Source organism: Bactrocera latifrons, unplaced genomic scaffold (assembly GCF_001853355.1).
Source record: "Bactrocera latifrons isolate USDA-ARS-PBARC rearing strain unplaced genomic scaffold, ASM185335v1 scaffold_448, whole genome shotgun sequence".
NCBI lineage: Eukaryota > Metazoa > Arthropoda > Insecta > Diptera > Tephritidae > Bactrocera > Bactrocera latifrons.
The window spans coordinates 81,509-100,559 of record NW_017537099.1 but is presented as its reverse complement, the minus strand read 5'-3'; the positions used below and the strand labels follow the sequence as shown (position 1 = coordinate 100,559).

At 34.9% G+C, this 19,051-nt stretch overlaps 1 protein-coding gene across 2 annotated transcripts in view; it reads left to right on the top strand.

The window, feature by feature from the left end:
* LOC108973001 (kinesin-like protein KIF12) overlaps positions 1 to 19,051 on the top strand; it is a 63,583-nt gene that overhangs the window by 5,356 nt on the left and 39,176 nt on the right. For both annotated transcript variants that reach the window (XM_018939983.1, XM_018939985.1), the window contains exons 2-4: positions 4,539 to 4,710; positions 4,841 to 5,068; positions 7,391 to 7,531. In XM_018939983.1, coding sequence (XP_018795528.1) covers positions 4,539 to 4,710; positions 4,841 to 5,068; positions 7,391 to 7,531 — 541 coding nt within the window. The remainder of the gene's footprint in view (positions 1 to 4,538; positions 4,711 to 4,840; positions 5,069 to 7,390; positions 7,532 to 19,051) is intronic.

The following is a 19,051-nucleotide window of genomic DNA, read 5'->3' as shown; positions in this document are numbered from 1 at the left end:
GACGTTTGTGTATTGGGAATTGTCGTAATAAATAAATAATAACAAATAAAATGAAATGAAATAACAATTAAATTTTAATACATAATAATATATATATTTAAATATAGATAGATTACTTGCTACATCGGCGAACCTTCCATTCTGAATGCAATGCATGCAAAACAAAACTCATGCAAATTTATTGCCATGTATTCATGAATTTTAGATTCTGCCGACACTTCAAATTGCTATTTCATTAAAAAAATTTAAAATTCTGGGTTGATTGAGCACAGTCTTCGGAATTGATAAAATTAAATTATTTTAAATACTTGCATCCACTTATAAATTTTGAATATGCCAATAAATATATACGTATAATATTTATATATTTTATCTTGAATGGTTAATTAATTTTTATAAGAAATTCTTTTAGATTTCAAATTAATCAGAAGTCTTAATTTTGGCGGGAAAGGGTTAAGTTGTAATACCTTAATAAAACTTGAGATATAAAAGCGTCCCACTGACTTCAATGTTTGACTAACGCAACATATGCAGTTGTTCTTCGCATTCACAGATATTAATTAAATTGTATTTAATTTTTAACTTCAAGTTTAACAGCTGTTTATTTATATGTCCAACCCTGATTCTTTTAGGTTAACTTTAATAAAACTGCGATTAAAATTAATTGTAAATGGTAGTAAAGAATAATTTAGTTATTTTAAAGCTGGAATTAATTCGACAAATTAATACCACAGATCAATATAATAGTAAAATTAATACATTTTGACAAATAATGCATAAGACAATTCATAAACCCCATAATAACTTACATAAATCATTAAACATATAGTATATGGGCACTGGGGCTCTTTGTTTTCAGCAAGTTGGGTTGACGTAGCTTAAGCGGTTTATAACTTCTAATTAATCTATGGGGCCTCATCACAAAGGTATACTCTTAAAAAGATTTAAGCCAAAAATAAACTTCAACACCCTGTACCAAATTACAGTTTGGTATAATAAATATTTGAAGCCATTTTGTGACTGACCAGCCGCTCGTTCGTCAGCTAGGAATACCCTTTACTGAACTCAGTCGTTGCGCGAGTTAAGGAACGTATTCCATTTGATATAAACAGAATGTATCAAAACTACATTAAAGAAAATGCATAAAAACAACCTTGAGTTGGAAGAACAAAAAAGCACTATCACTACAACAAACAATCCTGAACGCACACACATCAAAACAACCTTAAGTTTGAATACCACACAACCTTATCTTCGAACAAAGGAAATGTATTTAATAGCATTGCCAGAAGGAAGCGTTAATCCGGATTAACTGCATTAATCGGGATTAATTCAGGATTTAGTGAAGATAACTCCGTTGCTAACTCCAATTCAATCCTAAAATTTTAAGAGGGTTAGTTTAATATATTGTGATTGAAAAACAAGCAACACTGACAGCTGGTTTTCAAATTTTCAATAACAAAACAAGAATGCCGTCTGTGAAGACTATTCAGAGTATTAATAAAAAGTACACATTCCGGTGCAGCTGAAAAATATAATCTTTTTACTCGTTTTTACTTCATGTAAAAATTAATTCGAACACGTTCCGAAGTATAGGTGCGACGGAAGAAACTCAGTCCTATCATTTTCCGAACAAACCCTGAATGCAGTGAAAATCATCATTACCGGACACTCATCTTCGCAGTGTTTTTAACCGGCTAAGGGAGCTTATCCCTCATGACAAAAACATGTTTTTAGAATATATTCTTACAACCTCTTGCCTCCTTGCCTATTCGCTTGAACTCAGAACTATATTTCTACTGAACTATAGAATACATTCCAGGAGAAAATGAATGACAATACCCTATTAGTTTCGGTTGAGCTCCAGCGAACCAGCCGGCTCCTGCGTAAGTCAATTGGTATGTGAAATGATTGTCATACACCGATGCAAAAAATTTGTATTACGAATAAAGAGCCACTCAAACACTCCTCAGAATTAGCGATACGTTGTTTTTGTTGGATTATGAACTTGCGCGGCAACCACTTTGCACGGAGCTTTCGCCTCTTTAGGGCGTCCTACAAAATTCATAAGAAATAAGAAATTTTCCCAAAAATAATCAAACTTCAACTGTTCATATCTTTTAAAGGGTTGGGTTTACAAAAAAATCGTACGGATCTTTTTTGTAGAGCATTCAATTTCCTACAAAATCTAAGAAACAAGATAATTTTTCAAGTAGTTAGAAGCGAGATATAAAGTTTTCTATATAATAATAAGAAAAAATATAAAATTGCAAATAGAGAGAGAGGCTTCCTTAGAGGTGTCTAGGAACCTATTTTTCAGAGTACCAAACGAAAAAAAATTTTTTTTAATCACCCTAATACATATGTATTATTTAAAATATATTCTTACACATTCATTAACACTAAGTAACTTAGCCAAGTCTGATAGAGTCAATATTTACTACGACACTACATACATATACATATGTGCTATACATATAGTATGCATTGAAACGCAGGCACTAAACCAAAGTACTTCAATTCAAGTATTTTATATCATTCTAATAATAATAATTAAAGAAAAACGCATTAATAATTGCCAGGACCAAAGCTTGGAAATACCTTAAGGTGCAAAACGTCAACCAGAGGTTCGGAATCGAAGCAATTACATATCCATATACATATGTATATAAATGATACACTGACCGCCATATTTCACAATTATAGTATATCTAATATTAGACGTTCAATTAATTTTGACGAAAGTTTGAAAATTTAATATTAAGTATATAGGAGATAGTATTGAACCGATTTTGTATATTTTTTTCTTTGCCAATACTACATGCAGTTGAAGGGCCACAGACTAACAAAATGCACTCAAGGTTTCATCATTTCATCCCCTTTCTACCACAATGACCAATCATTTGTAGTAAAGTCAGCCGGGCGTTCGAAAATCAAGATATTAGTTATATGAGCTGTATGCGGTATAAAGTCATCTGGAAGTTCGAAAATCTTAGGTGTGGTATATGAGGGCTAAAGGAGGTATGGATTCGACTCAACCCACTTTTGACACATGGACAAGCTATTATCAGGAAAGAATTTCCGGTGAAATTCGATTATCATATCTCATATTTTCAAATACAGGTACGCACATTCGGTACCTAGGGGTTTGAACAGTTTTGGTTCGATTTGGGAAATTTTTGGTCATAAGGCATACATTACAGGCACTATACGTGCGAAGTCTTATCTCGTTATATTAATTGCTTCTTGATTTGTGTACTGGAAGTGAAAGAATCAAGTGGAATTTAAAATTGTGCTGCATGGGAAGTAGACGTGGTTGCTGTTCGATTTCGAACTATGAGTCTGAGAAAAATGTCACGTACCTAATTTTGTTGAAATCGGTAGAGCGGCTATGTGATTTCACCTAAAAGTTGAGTGTGCCACGCCCATTGTCCAATTTTAACCCCGGCTCTTATAAAGCTGTCTAATACCATATCTGTGGTAAAATTTAATATCTCTGGAGATTTGGGTAATTGATTTTTCGAGCTTGTAGTATTTTTAACAGTACCGTTAAATGGGGAGTGAGCGGAGTTATGATTATGAATATGAATTCATTAATTTTCACACCTTCGGTGGGGCTTTATTATAGGATTTTTTAAAGTCAATTTGGTTACTTTTGTTTGACCGGTTTAAGAGGTATGTATGTAAATATATTAAACCAATTAGGAAATGTGACCACGACCACTCTTTCACTGGTGCCCCTTTCTACCGCAATCCTTAGTGTGCTTAGTGCTTAGTTATGACATTATAGACGGGTGATGATATCTCATATATTACTCAAGTTACACCTTGCACGGACGGAAGGCGAACGGACAGACAGTCAGCTGATGATGATCCTGATGATTTATATATAGTATATAGCCCTATATCTACTCTATTAGTTTTAGGTGATACATAATATGCAACCGTTAGGTGAACAAAACTATTATACAGGTACTCTGTAGCAATATGTTGCAAGAGTATAAAAAGTATTTTCATTTCTACTCCCGCATTTATATTTGTGTGCAATGCAGTCATACATATACAAACTGACACAATTACGTTATAAACGGATCAGGATTGGGGTGCTCGCGTGTCATTAACTTTAACTTGACTAATTTATACGGCTGACTAACACGTATTTATGTTAGTATATAGTATTGTATGTACATGTACATCTCCATATATATCTGTATGTGCATTGGAGTACATTAGCTTTTTTGCTGAAATTCGATATATAATTATTCACCTACCTCAGCATAGAAAAGGTGGTTTCCGTCTATGATTTCATATATACCTTATGCGTGTACATGTGTATAGGCATTTCCACAGCCAACGCAACGGATGTCGAAGTTTGACGTCAAGTTCAAGGAAATATTGTTTGGCCAAGGTTATGAGTCAAGTTCATGCCTAAAATCTTAACCCAATTAAGTAAAGTTAACTTACTCTTACTTCCGAAACACATCACACACACATATATAATATTTACATATCTATAAGTATCTGGCTTGATTTTGCAGAATTGGTAGTGCAGATACTTTGGAAATAGTGGCCTCGAAATCCACTGGCAGTGAACCGTCGACACCGGAGGACAACATCAATGTTGTGGTGAGGGTACGACCGCTTAATGAGAAGGAAAAACGTGATAGATACGGCATGATTCTTCAGTTCCCTGGAAATGGACAAATTATTGTGAGAGCTAATTACGCATATATATTTATTTAATTGCATAAATTAAAACCAATATATGTATATATTAAGAAGAAGCTAACTTTCAAACAATTATAAAACATATGCTTGTTTAAATATACCATATTTACAGATCGAAAGCAGTGAGAGAAATAACAAACGATCACGAAATCAAGAGAACGTTCATGTATTTACATATAACGTTGTATTTGAACCCGGAGCCACTCAGGAGGATATTTTGGATTATTCAGGTATCAAACGCATCATTGACATGGCAATCGAAGGTTTTAGCTGTACTGCGTTTTGTTATGGACAAACTGGATCGGGAAAAACTCATACGTTGACTGGTCCACCTGATTTGGTAAGAAAATTTGAGCTATAACTGTAAATAAATATCTACATATATAGGTATAAATTTATTTAACAATTGTAGATATGAGAACAACCTAAAATCGGCTTAAATGATTTCGAACAAATTTCAGAAAATGTTTAGAGAGTGTACTGTACAGACGTTAAACGATCACTATTGATACTGCTAACTTAATTTTCCAGTGGCCCCAATTTTACAACTTAAGCAACAGTTTTGGGAAACTAAACACCTTAGTCAGATCTTAAAAATTTAATCATCTGGGTCTCTATACAATGCTAAAATGTGTGTTGTCCGGCAGCTGTGCAAAATACGAAACTCTTACTTATTACAGTAAAAAGACTGCCTATTGCTATCTCTTGAAAAACACCCAAGCAATTTACACACTGACGGCGTCCTCCGTTAATGGAAGTCATAGAACTTACATATGTATTGCGTAAGAAGATATCCAGATAAGCAAAGTAACAAACACAAATGTGTTCAGCATGCATTTCTATGTATTTCTGTTCCAACTAACATTTCAAACACTCCTTTCCCAATATTTCTATTGATACCTTTTTTCAAGACGTGCCATAAAATGTAGTCTATGGAAATCCTTAATAGAACTTCCTCCAGACAGGGGTTAGATATTCTCTACAAGAACAACAGCGAGTGCCGAAGAAATCTATTCGGTGTCTGATGAGTAGAACCGAAGGTATGATCAAGTTTTTATACCCTGAGCAGGGTATATTAAGTTTGTCACGAAATTTCTAATACGCAGAAGGAAGGGTCGGAGACCCTATAAAGTATATATATAAATGATCAGTATGTCGAGCTGAGTCGATTTAGCCATGTCCATCTGTCTGTCTGTCTGTATATATACCGAACTAGTCCCTCAGTTTTTAAGATATCGTTTTGAAATTTTGCAAACGTCATTTTCTCTTCAAGAAGCTGCTCAATTGTCGGAACTGCTGATATCGGACCAGTATAACATATAGCTGCCATACTAACTAAACGATCGGAATCAAGTTCTTGTATGGGATATTTCTAAGGCAGCAATGTAATCTCCGAAGAAATTGTTCAGATCGGATTACTATAACATATCTGCCATACAAACCGAACGATCGTAATGAAGGGCTTGTATGGAAAACTTTCGCATTTGACGTGGTATCTTCACGAAATTTAACATGGATTACTCCGAAAAAATTGTTCAAATCGGATTACTATAGCATATAGCTTCCGTATAAACTGAACACATATTTACTAAAAGAAATGCACCTGTGAAGGGTATATTATCTTCGGCAGCCGAAGTTAACGTTTTTCTTGTTTTGTCTAAATACGGAAACAACAAAAACCAAAAACTAAAAATTAAGTAGTTTTTATGTGTATGTACATGAAATGAATCTGCTCGAAGATGGCGTGGTGGTGATAGATTTACAAATTAATGTGTTGTTTTCAATATTAATCATTAAGTGAGTAAATTAACAATAGCCGTGTTTTATTTGGCCATCACAAGCTAATAGCTAAATCATGGACAAATAAAACGCATCTAGCTTATTTCATATATTAACTTCAACATGAAGTGTGTTGGCAATGCGGGCGGGTATAGTCAGGTGGTATTCAATTTGTTTCTAAATGTCTGATGTGGAGAAAAGGCTTTTTTGAATTCTTTAATTCGTAAACGGGATATTAGATTACTATATAAATATATTTATTTATTTTGTTCTTTCGAAGATATTAATACGAAAAAATTATAACAAATGTTCATATTTTTATTAGTTATAACTTGAATAAAAAATAAAATTTTGGTTTGTTTACATTTTCATCTGTCAAAATGAACTTTTCCGTTATTGCTAACTACTTTTTTTTGCAAAATTCAAAGCTATTGTGAATGAAAAAAGTGATGAACTGGCAATGGCCTAGTTAAATATACAAGCTATGATAGCTTATGAACAGACAACATAATTATGTTGGCTAAGTCTTCTATACAAAATATGCTAATAGCTTAATCTGCTGGTCAAATAAAACACGCCTAATAGTAAAATTTCATAACAGTTGTTTCCATTGCATGCAAAAATATAAATTTTTCAATTTATTTAGATTAATTAGTATATTATTACAATAAATGACATAACTTTTAGTGCAGCAGAGACTCTTTTTGAAATATTGAGCCTTTTTGAATCACTTCTTTTCACTTTTCAACAAAAAGTGATTTTTACAGTTATTATAAAATGTTGCCCTCGTGAATAAGTATATCAATTGCCTTTTTTTATTTGAAACATATGTTAATATTCTAATAAAGAAGAATCATAATTAAGGTGTTTGTTGTTGTTACAGTTTCAGGGCAAACCAAATCTAAACGATCCCCGACATGGTCTTATCTTCCGGTCGTTTTTATACCTCTTCCAGTTGATTAAAAATCGAAAGGACGTAAATTATGTATTGAAAGCATCTTTTCTTGAAATCTACAATGAACGAGTAAGTGCTCCTTAATCTTAATTATAAACAATATTATAATATATTTATGTATACTTAAAGTATATCTCATCAATTTTTTATACATTAGTGATAAATGTATAATAAGAAGTTCTACATATATATATGGTATTCGTTTTCTATAATATATATTGGAGGGTTCGAATTTCCACACATGAGTTTTAAAGAAATTTTTATTGATACACTCGTGTATGCTTTAAAATATTTTTCACTTGCTCAAAATTTTATTCTTTAATGGTACGAAGAAAATTTTATTGCTTACTAATAGACAAAAGTAAATAAACCAAACACTATTTGTCCTGTAAAGAAATTCGGTTTTGTGATAAATAAATTGTTAATGGTAGCAGCATTGTTTAGTTTCGAGCGATGTTTATTAAAATTAGTGTGTACTACACTATTATGAATAAGTATAATAACCTGGATATAATATCTCCTGGTAAACCGACATACTGGACCAGTGAAAGATAAAAAATACCAGACGTAATAGATTTTTTTTGTAGTAGTCAAAAATATAGATAGATCGCTTATGACAACTGATACATGTACAGACTTATCACCTGATCATTCTTCTGTACTGATATAGTATACGAACAGCCCATGATATTTGAGCCAAAAGTTTCTGTAACATCTCTTAAAACTAACTGGTTAAAGTATAGAAAATATATCAGCAGCCACATCAATATTGACTGCAAAATAAATACTAAACGGCAGTTAAGTCGCTCACCTTCAACTCTGATTCAACTGAAATCTGCTGTACGTAAGTTAAAAAAAGGCACTTAAACGCGAGGAAGAAGACACCACTTAAATTTATATATGTAAAGAAACTGTGCAACAATTTTAGCGAGCCAAAATTTCCTTTGGGAAGCCCAAAAGACTTTCGAGCCACCAGTAGATTATAATATGCCTCTAATACAGTTGCATGGTAATTGGGCGCATAGTGATGAGGAAATGGAAAATTGCTTTGCAAATCATATAGAAAAGGTATTTCAACCTTATTGCCCAAACAACAACTTTAAGTTGCCAACTTTGGCCAATAACGGTAACGAGTCGCTCGTGTCCATTATACTTACTTTTACTTCTGAAGTTCGAAAGAGGCATCAGGACACTAAATATTGCTATAACGGTGCTCTCTTTGCTCTTTAATGCAATTCTTGGTTTCGGATACTATAGCCAATTGTGTGGAAAAGTCGCAGATTATCATGATAGATAAACCTGGAAAATCCTTAACAAAGCCTTCCTACAGACATAAGTCTCACCTTGTATTTTTAAAATATTTGAAAGTGTTACTATCAAAGATTACTCCTTTCCTATGCGAAAATAATATAATATCAACGTACCATACCAAACATAGCAATGAAGAGAAACAGGAAATTTAGCGCTAAGTAGGAGACTTCATATCAGAATAACAAGTAATAAGGTCTGATGTACCTCAGGATAGTGGCCTAGGCCCAACTCTGTACATAATATATAATCATATATTCCAACAGCTATTGACATCCACTTTAGAGGATGACACAGCTCTAGTAAGCCGTAACAAATGATCATCAGAGCATCAAGAGTATTACAGCAGCACTTAACTTTTGTCGAAGAATGGCTAGCTAACTGTCGTGTAAATATTAATGAGCAAAAATGCAAACATGTTACATTCTCGCTAAGACTAGAAAAATATTCATTTTGCCTTGCAAAATATGTTCCCTTGATGTAAATAATAATATAAAAAGTTATAGTTGAAGCGCCGAATTTTATATAGTTATGTACATATGAATTTTCGTTTAAAAATAAATGGACGACACAGAAAAAATGTTAACTTTTGTTGTGCCAAAAGGTTCCTTAGATGAAATTTATCCAATCGTTCAGTTTTTATGGAAGCAAAATGCTATGGTTATCCAATCCATGGAGATTACTGTTGTCTTGGGCAATAATTTATTCATGCAGATATCACTTCAAATGAAGTACAGGCACTTGATTCCGATCGTTAAGTTTGTATGACAGCTATGTATATGCTATAGTGATCTGATTTGAACAATTATTTCGGAGATTGTATTATTGCCTTAGGTTATATGTAATACTAAATTGCATGTCTCGTGAAATGAAAAAAGTTTACCATGCAAGCACTTGACTACGACTGTTCAGTTTGTATGTGATACGATTTGAACAATTTCTTCGAAAATTTGTAAGAAAATTAATAGCTATAGTGGTCTGAGCAGCATCTTGGGAAGAAAAAGACATGTGCAAAGCTTGACATGCTGATCATTTATGTATATATTTTATAGGTCCCCGATGTTTCCTTCTGGGTGTTACAAATTTCGTAGCAAACTTAATGTACCCTATTCAGAGTATAAATAGATTTTTGCAATTCCAAATTCTAAAAGTCACTCATCATCCCCGTCTTGTTATATGGTGCATAGGCATGGACGATGACAACATCAAATAAGTCGAGGTTAGGAGTTTTCGAGAGATAGGTTCTGCGGAAGATTTATGTTCCTTTGCGTATTAGCAACGGCGAGTACCGCACTCGATGGAGCTGTAGGCACAATACGACGAGAAAACACTCGAGCTTTGAAATAGCACCTGCCGGTGGAAGCAGAGGAAGAGGAAGACATGGCTGCACTTGGTATCTAGAATTGGCGCCAATTTGCGAAAAGGAGAAACGCGCTGTTCTTAACTGGCCTATAAGCGGGTAAACGGTGTCTACGCCATTAAAGAAGAAGAAGATATAGCTTGACGACATCCTCCTTAGATAAAGATCTAATATAACTTGCGGAAGTCGTTCTAGCTGTTCCAGCAACCAAAGTATCAGTGGAATAGGCATTTAGTGCATTATTACTATTTTTTCTCAAAATTTCTGTATTTTTTGGATCTGCTTGGTAAAGCCTAACCAAGCTGAAGAATGTGGTTGAGCTTTTTCTGGTAGAACGTTGCTCTCTGGTAGGCTGGTAGATCACTTCTTTTTGATTGTGGGAATTTAAAAAGGCGTGAGCTAATGGGTTTGAATGTTCGTGAAGTTTAGAAATAAATCTCATTCTGCTGTCCTTTATCTCCTTCTTTATCATAGGAATATCAATATCTTTATGAATGCTTTCATTACGCATAAATCATAGTGAAACTGTGATTGTTCTAAGAATTTTAGAGTGGAACCTTTGTATTATATCAATGTTGGTTACACAGGTCGAACCCACAATTAAATGCCTTACATCTAAATCGGTGTTATTATTGAATTGTATGTTTGTTGTGTAGGATAAGTTTAGAATTTGTGTAAAAAGCCAATTTAAATATGCTGCTCTGAGCTTCATACAAGTTATTTCATTCGATATGTGTTTTCGCCACATGAGCCTTCGACCCAGGTGATAAGCTACTTGATTCGAGGTATTAGGACAATGTTTATTTTAATGGTCGACACATCTCTGGTCTTAGCGAGAATGTAACATGTTTGCATTTTTGCTCATTAATATTTATACGCCAGTTGGCTAGCCATTATTCGACAAAAGTTAAGTGCTGCTCTAACACGGCAACCATGGCGCCGAATAACCATCCTAATAGAATTAAAGTCAAGTGTTACTGTTATGGAAGAGGAAATTACTGAACTAAAAAAGGCTAGAGAAACGGATAAAGATGTATATGAAAATAAGTCAAAGACTGAATGATCTGGGTAAACGGGTCTCTACGCTAGAAAAAAACGGTTTTGAAATAGACATGCAAGGAGYAWTCAGAGAAGCKGAGGAACGGAAAAGTAAGGAATCCAGCATCATCGGGTACAACTTTAAAGAATCAGACAAGAATACTGGCGCGGAAAAACAGTTGGATGATAAAACAAAGTTCATTCAACTGCTACCGGATGATTGTGGTATTGAGATGGATGATATCAAAATCAATAGAATTGGTAAAGTAGCAAAGGACAAGATTCGTCCCGTGAAAATCGCCCTTCCGTCTAAAGAATGTGCTAGAAAGATATTGACAACGAAACTTAAAGATGAGTCGGTCAAGCTCAAACAGGATTTGACATTAGCCCAGAGAGAAAAGATAAAGAAATTGCACAGTGAGTTGAAAGTGAGAGAAGAGAAAGGAGAAAAAAATCTGGTCATTAGGTACAAATTTGAGGAGCCGTTTATCGATAAAAATGTAAATTTTCCGCCAAGAATCCTAATATCGGAGGAGAAATAACAAATATCACTATTGTTTATCAGAATGTCAGGGGTTTACGCTGAGTAAATTTTATACACTATCTGAGTCCGGAGGTTGTGTGTGTTACTGAATCATGGTTGAACGATAGTATAAAAGACGGGGAGGTTATAAACAATACGTATCAGTTATTTAGGAAAGACCGTGAGGACATTACGAAACGGCGTGGCGGAGGAGTGTTTATAGCAGTGAAACGAATATTTCAGGCTGGTTTATTAATATTGTTCACCAGGGCATTGAGCAGTTATTTGTAAAGATTAAACTTAAGAATGAGGATTTGATTGTAGGATGTGTTTACATTCCACCGAATGGAGACTGCAATGTGTATGCTAAGCACATACAAGACTCAGTAATTATAGTGAATAGATATCGTGGTTGTAAAATCCTGCTTCTTGGTGACTACAACCTTCCGGACACTAAATGGATCAGGACTGGAGGAGAAGAAGAATTAATTGGAGAATCAGAGCAGGCGGGTTCGGTGATTGAGGAGTATTCTCTACTGGGTTTGACTCAAAATAATAAGATCTGTAATTCTGTCGGTAAGTTTCTGGATTTATGCTTTACTAATTGTGATTTTTTTGCCAATAGAATAGCTCCTATGGTTCCAGAGGACAAGTACAATCCCACTATTGGGATTGAAGTTACACTACATGAGACTATCAGACAGAAAACGGTGGAATACTTGGACTTCAAAAAAGCCGATTACGGTGCTCTAAATAATTTTTTTCTTCAACTAACTGGATTCCTATGTACGAATTGAAGGATATTGATAGTATGGTAGAGCACTTTTACGGAATCATTTCTGAAGGGATTAATAAATATGTGCCGCACTCGGTAAGAAAGGATTACAATTATCCTTGCTGGTTTAGTAGACTTCTAATTCACAAGATTAAATTGAAAAGGACAGCGCATCACAGTTATAAGTGCTCTGGAAGTTACTTGGACTGTGAAATTTTTAGGAAACTGAGAAAAGAATGTAAAAAGTTATGTAGTATAAACTATATATTTCTGGAAATTTATATGAATGAAAAAAAGCACAGCCAAAGGAACACCGTCTAGTATGAAGTGGAATGACCTAAAGGCAGAAGGTGCTGATAGTGTATGTGACTTGTTTGCGGATTTCTTTAGCAGTATTTATTTGAAAGTGGACACATTACTACAAGAGGACATCACATACTCATTGGAGTGGCTGAAAAATTGTAATAGCAACTTGGAAGATCTTGAAATCACCTTTGATGAATTATTGAAAAGCTCTTGATCCTAGAAAAGGCCCAGGCCCAGATGGTATTTCGAACTTCTTTCTAAGAGAATGTGCTGTGGGTTTGAGTGAACCACTGAGCTGTCTGTTAGACAAATCATTAAAATTGGGAATTTTTTCCAATTGCTGGAAAGACGCATACATAATACCTATATTTAAGGCTGGAAGAAAGATTAACGTGAGTAACTACAGACAAGTCTGCATTCAATCCGCATTACCTAAGCTGTTTGAAAGTAGATATATGGTCAGATTGAAACATGGTTTAAGGATTCTCTGATCAGACAGCAACATGGATTCGTGAAGGCAAGATCAACCACCTCGAACCTCATGATGAATATATCTTACAGCATTGGTCTAAAAAACTTGAGGTCCATGCACTATATACGGCCTTTAGTAAAGCGTTTGATATGGTGAATCATGAAGTCCTGTTGCTAAAGCTGAAGAAATATGGTATCACGGGTTGTATATATGAGTTTTTTGAATCGTATTTGAGTGGAAGAAGACTCCGTGTAAAGATCAGTGACTCCATCTCTAGATTCAAGGTGACATCGGGTGTACCACAAGGGTCACACTTAGGGCCTCTACTGTTCTGTATCTTTGTTAATGATATTGGAGCGGAGTTTACATCTCGGTACTCACTCTTCGCTGATGATTCGAAAATCTATAGGTGCATTGAGAACATCGGTGATACGTATGCACTTCAAGAGGATATAAACAAGCTGGTGAGATGGTGTGAATTTAATAAATTGAAGCTTAACGTGGGAAAATGTGCAATCATTAAATATAGCCGTAAATCTGAAGTTAATCAACACCTTTATTATATGGGTAATGATAAAGTTAAACAAGTAGAGTCAATAAAAGATCTTGGAATACATATGGGCAGTAAACTCACATTTGTTGGTCACATAAATAATATTGTAGCCAAAGCCAATAAGATCCTAGGTAGCCTACTGAGAACAAGTAAAGTGTTGGGTATGGATGGGTAGTCTGGGACCCAATCTATAGTTATCAAATTGATAAATTGGAGTCAGTACAAAAAAAGTTTAACAAACATTTAAAATATCGTCAGAATATGAGTAAAGACTCAAGAGGTGCATTTGATGAACTAGAACCTAGTAATCCCACACTGACCAATAGAAGAAAATATTTAACTTTCCGCACCGGAGCTAATATCATTAATGGACATTGGGATGTTCCAGAGTTGGTGGAAATGTTTGAGTTCGTTAATTACAAAGTAAACTTGCGGAAGTCAAGAGTTATTGAAGTACCAATAGTTAGATCGAGTTACAACACTCGTGCACCGACCTATAGGATTACGAATGTAATTAATAAGTATGCTGACCGTACGGATGTTTTCGACATGTCTGCAGAAAAAATTAAAAGTGACGCTAAACGTTTAATTCTTACCTGATATTCTGATAAATAAATAAATAATGAAGTGATATTGCTTAAGGTTTGCTGATTCTGATCTTAACTAACATTTGTTATTATTTTCTTTTCTTCAAAGTATTGTTATTCTTCGAAAATTTCTTTCTTAATACTCAACATGTAAAATAAAAAAAATCTATGTATAATTGCCGAGTGCGTTAATAAACAAATAAATAAAATCTCTTGATGCTCTGATGGTAATTTGTTACAGCTTACAGCTCTACTGTGTCATCCTCGAAAGTGTACAGAATTGGGCCTAGGACACTATCCTGAGGTACACCAGCCCTTATTACTTGTTCTTCTGATATGAAGTAAGCTACTTTAACTCTAAACTTCCTGTTTCTTAAATATGACATCAAAGTTTTTTGCAATTCTTTCTTATCTATTGTAAGTCGCGCCATATACTTTCTGCACCATATATCCCATCATCATATATTTTTTCATTAATTTCACTTTCAAATAAGGGTTTCACAATTTCGTCTCTCAACTTATCAAGATTTAGCTTAATTTTAGGCTTACTTTTTATATCCTGAACAGGGTATATTAAGTTTGTCACGAAGTTTGTAACACCCAGAAGGATAAAGTATATATATAAATGATCAGTATGTCGAGCTGAGTCGATTTAGCCATGTCCGTCTGTCTGTCTGTATATATACGAACTAGTCCCTCGGTTTTTAAGATATCGTTTTGAAGTTCCGCAAACGTCATTTTCTCTTCAGCTTCCATACAAACTGAACGATCGGAATCAAGTTCTTGTATGGAAAACATTCACATTTGACAAGATATATTCACGAAATTTGGTATAAATTATTTTCTAAGGCAACAATGTAGTCTCCGAAGAAATTATTCAGATCGGTTAACTATATCATATAGCTGTCATATAAACTGAATGATCGGAATCAAGTTTTTGTATTCAAAACATTCACATTTAACAAGATATATTCACGAAATTTTGTATAGATTATTTTCTAAAGCAACAATGTAATATCCGAATAAATTGTTTAGATCGGTGTTTCTTGGATTTAATTTCTCTATGTATTTTGCGGGTATACTTACTTTACCTTTAGTTATGTATCCCTTTTTGTTTTTATTTGAAGTAAAAATTGGCAATTTTTCAGAACTAAAAAACTCATATTTTTGTTTGCGGGTAAAATCCAACTTTATAATATAATAATATAATGTAATATAATACAATAATAATGGTTCAAAATCTTTACACTATTCACGTTTTTTATTAAATTATTCACTGTTGCTGCCACTTCACAACCACACACGACCGAAGGGATCTTCCAAACTTAGAACACGACTTCGACGGAAGATTCAAGAGCTGACGAGACGCATGTATCGTTTACGGGTGTAGAAATCGAATAGGGCCACCCCGATCTAACCAATCCTTTTTGATCGGTTAGGTGGTGAAAGCGATAACGTATGGTGTGTGTAGTGTGGTTGGTTTATTGCGTGGGGTTGCGTGTATGATAATTTAGGTTGTGTGCTGACTGTTGTGTTGTGTGATGAGTGTGAGTTGTATGATGAATGTTGTGTTGTGTGCTTAATGTGGTGGGTCGTGATGAATTTTGTGTTGAGGGGCGAAATGCCATGAAGTCGCATAAACAATCGGATTACTATAGTTTATAGGAAACTTCCTCATTTGACGATATATCTTCACGAAATTGGGTATGAATTATTGAAATAATGAGAAATAATGTAATATCAGAAGAAATTGTTCAGATCGGCTCACTATAACATATAGCTGCCATACAAGCCGAATGATCGGAATCAAGGGCTTGTATGGAAAAGTTTCGCATTTTACGTCGTATCGTCACGAATTTGGGAATGGATTACTGCTTAAGGTAACAATATAATCTCTAAAAAAAATTTTCAGAACGGATTACAATAGCATATAGCTTCCATACAAACTGAACATATAGTTACTAACAGAAATGCACCTGTGAAGGGTATTTACCTTCGGTGCAACCGAAGTTAACGTTTTTTCTTGTTTTAATTACGTCTAGCTTAATATGTAATTTTGCCAGTAGCAAGTTGTGATTCGAAGGTACATCCACTCCTGGATATGAATTGACCTTTTTTTTTTTGAGGAACAGAAGCGAATATTTATCAAAATCTATTTGATTTCTGAAGATGTTATCAGAGGCGTCCGATGGAGATCTCCATGTATAAAGTCTTTTGCGAGGCAGGCTAAATAATGTGTTCGAAATTATAAGTTTGTGTTCTTGCCAGAATTGAAGTGTTCCAGTCCTCAACTTCACATCAAAATTTTTTCAAAAGCAACCTAAGCACATAATGGATAGCTCCGAATGTTTCTTTAGTAAATATAAAAAGTAAATAATGTAAATCGGTTTAAAATACTACTAACTACCTACCTGAAAACTCCCGATGTTAGACAGTGTGACATCCGCAACATCGTCTGCGTAAGAAGTACTAACTTAATGTAAGTAGTATAATAATGTAGGAAGCTAAAAATAAGAAGCCTTATTACCGTAGCACATTTTGTAAACTACGTTCTTTGTTTTTTCCTCTCTGACCAACACATGGAGAATCTGTGGACTTGAAACACGTGAGCACGTCAACAACTCTTTTCTAAATTAATGCCGGCTWCTTTTAATGTTTGCCCCTGAGCGTTATTTATCGTCATAGCKAATGCGATTTTCAGCGGAAACTGTAATCTCTTAAACTGGAATGGCAAATCTGTCAGAATTATGGGTATACGGGGGATTAAACCATTCTCTCCTTTTGCCATTCCAGTCATAAYGAYTGCTTTTACAATATTGCGACCGAGATGTGTTACTTGCAACCGTGTGGCATTACACTGTCTTGGTGCATTTTGAATTTCGCMTCAAAAGGACAGGAACGCCTACTTTCAGCCTCAGTTTGTGTGATGGTACTCCCGACAGTTCTAAAGAATTAAGAATTCTACTTGTTCAGACCACGCGAGACATAATTTGCTCGTTTATCTGTCCCACCTTTTCATTCGTCGGCACTAAAATTGCTCTTTCACATAACCATTCTCTATTCCTCATATTAGTTAGCAGTTCGCTATAGACGAAGTTATTTAGATCGTCCGGATTATGCACAACATTGCAGAACTCACGATCCAATGTGCCATACGATCTTCTCCAACTTTAAGAAGAGCAGCAGCATATTGTCCAGATTGTACATCATTGTGTAGTTGCACTCCCATATTTGTAGACAGACTAAACGTTTTTACGTGCACCCATAACGTTGACRCTTTTAWACACGCATTTRTTTCATCTGCAAGGGTGCCTTTAGTGATAACCGGCAAAGTCTGTTTAAAATCGCCCGCTAAAWGTACCACCATSCCCCCATGATATTTGGATTACTCTTGATGTCTTTCAAAGTCTGATCTAGAGCTTCAATTGCTCTTTTATGGAACATGGTACACTCATCCCAAACTAATAATTTTTATTGCTGCAACGTACGTCCACGCTCTCTGTTTTTAACTTTTGTTTTGGGTTCAAACGTTGAACAGACTCTGTTAATTGTTGTTGTARGGAAGCAGTATCGTAATCTAGTTCCCGTATTAAATCGCTACTGATKTCCTCGGTTCTCTGTGGTCTGTTCATTCCATAATCTGATAAATCCTTTCCACAAATTGTTTTAACCTGGTCTTCAATTTTTATCAGATCCTCATTGTRAATTAAATCACTGTACGTGATATTGGAATTTTGCTCTTGTAATGTAATGTGTGCAATATATCGTCCATCATATCATTTTTGTATTTATCCCACCACATTTGAAAGACCACAYGTCGCTAATAATACAGCTATAAAATAGCTCTCTCATCTTGCCTGCTGATATACATTGAGGARCTTCTTCCAGTGTCACATCGCAATGGTTATCATTCTCCAATAATCCTCTTGCCTCACATGCCTCTCAAAATGTTGAATAATCTTGTGTGTTGTATTTTTTTGGATCATTGACAAAACATTCCATGTTACTAACATGAACTGTATAAACTCGTCCTAAAGCATCTTCCGATTTGACGTCAGGCCAATCCTGGACAGAAGTATCTTGAAAGCGGCGCCTCCAAGTTTTCCTACTTGCATCCAAAGTATAATACCTCGCCACCTCGACATAAAGCAGATTTTTTGCAAACTCATCTCTGATACAAAGATCAAAAAAGCAGTGAGAGTGGTTTTTGGTGGAATAGTTATTCGTTCGTGGAACGTGTGTTCACTAAAATAAACGCGTTCACCATTTTCTAAATGCACGCTGAGATGTGTCACGGTGGGAGGGCTTTCGTGCAACGGAAATCCTAACAGACGCCACACGGCTTCGTTGCTGCTGACATACCGACCAGACTGTTAAGTTTGTACCTCATCTATGGGATTCGCAAGATCAGTATTTCTAAAATTGAAAATAGCTTGATCACTACCCTTGTTTATACATTTGCAGATATATTTGATGGCGCGTACTGAACCGCATGCCTCAACATTTATGTGGGCGTTAAAAATTTTTGATAAAATTGGTGAATAGACTACCCAACTATTATCAACCGTAAAGTAGCTACCATGTCGGAGCTTCACGGTTGCTGTTCGACCTCCGTCTGCTGGTGCTCTTCTACGATGCTGCGGGTATCCGTAGTCGTTGTGAAAGGT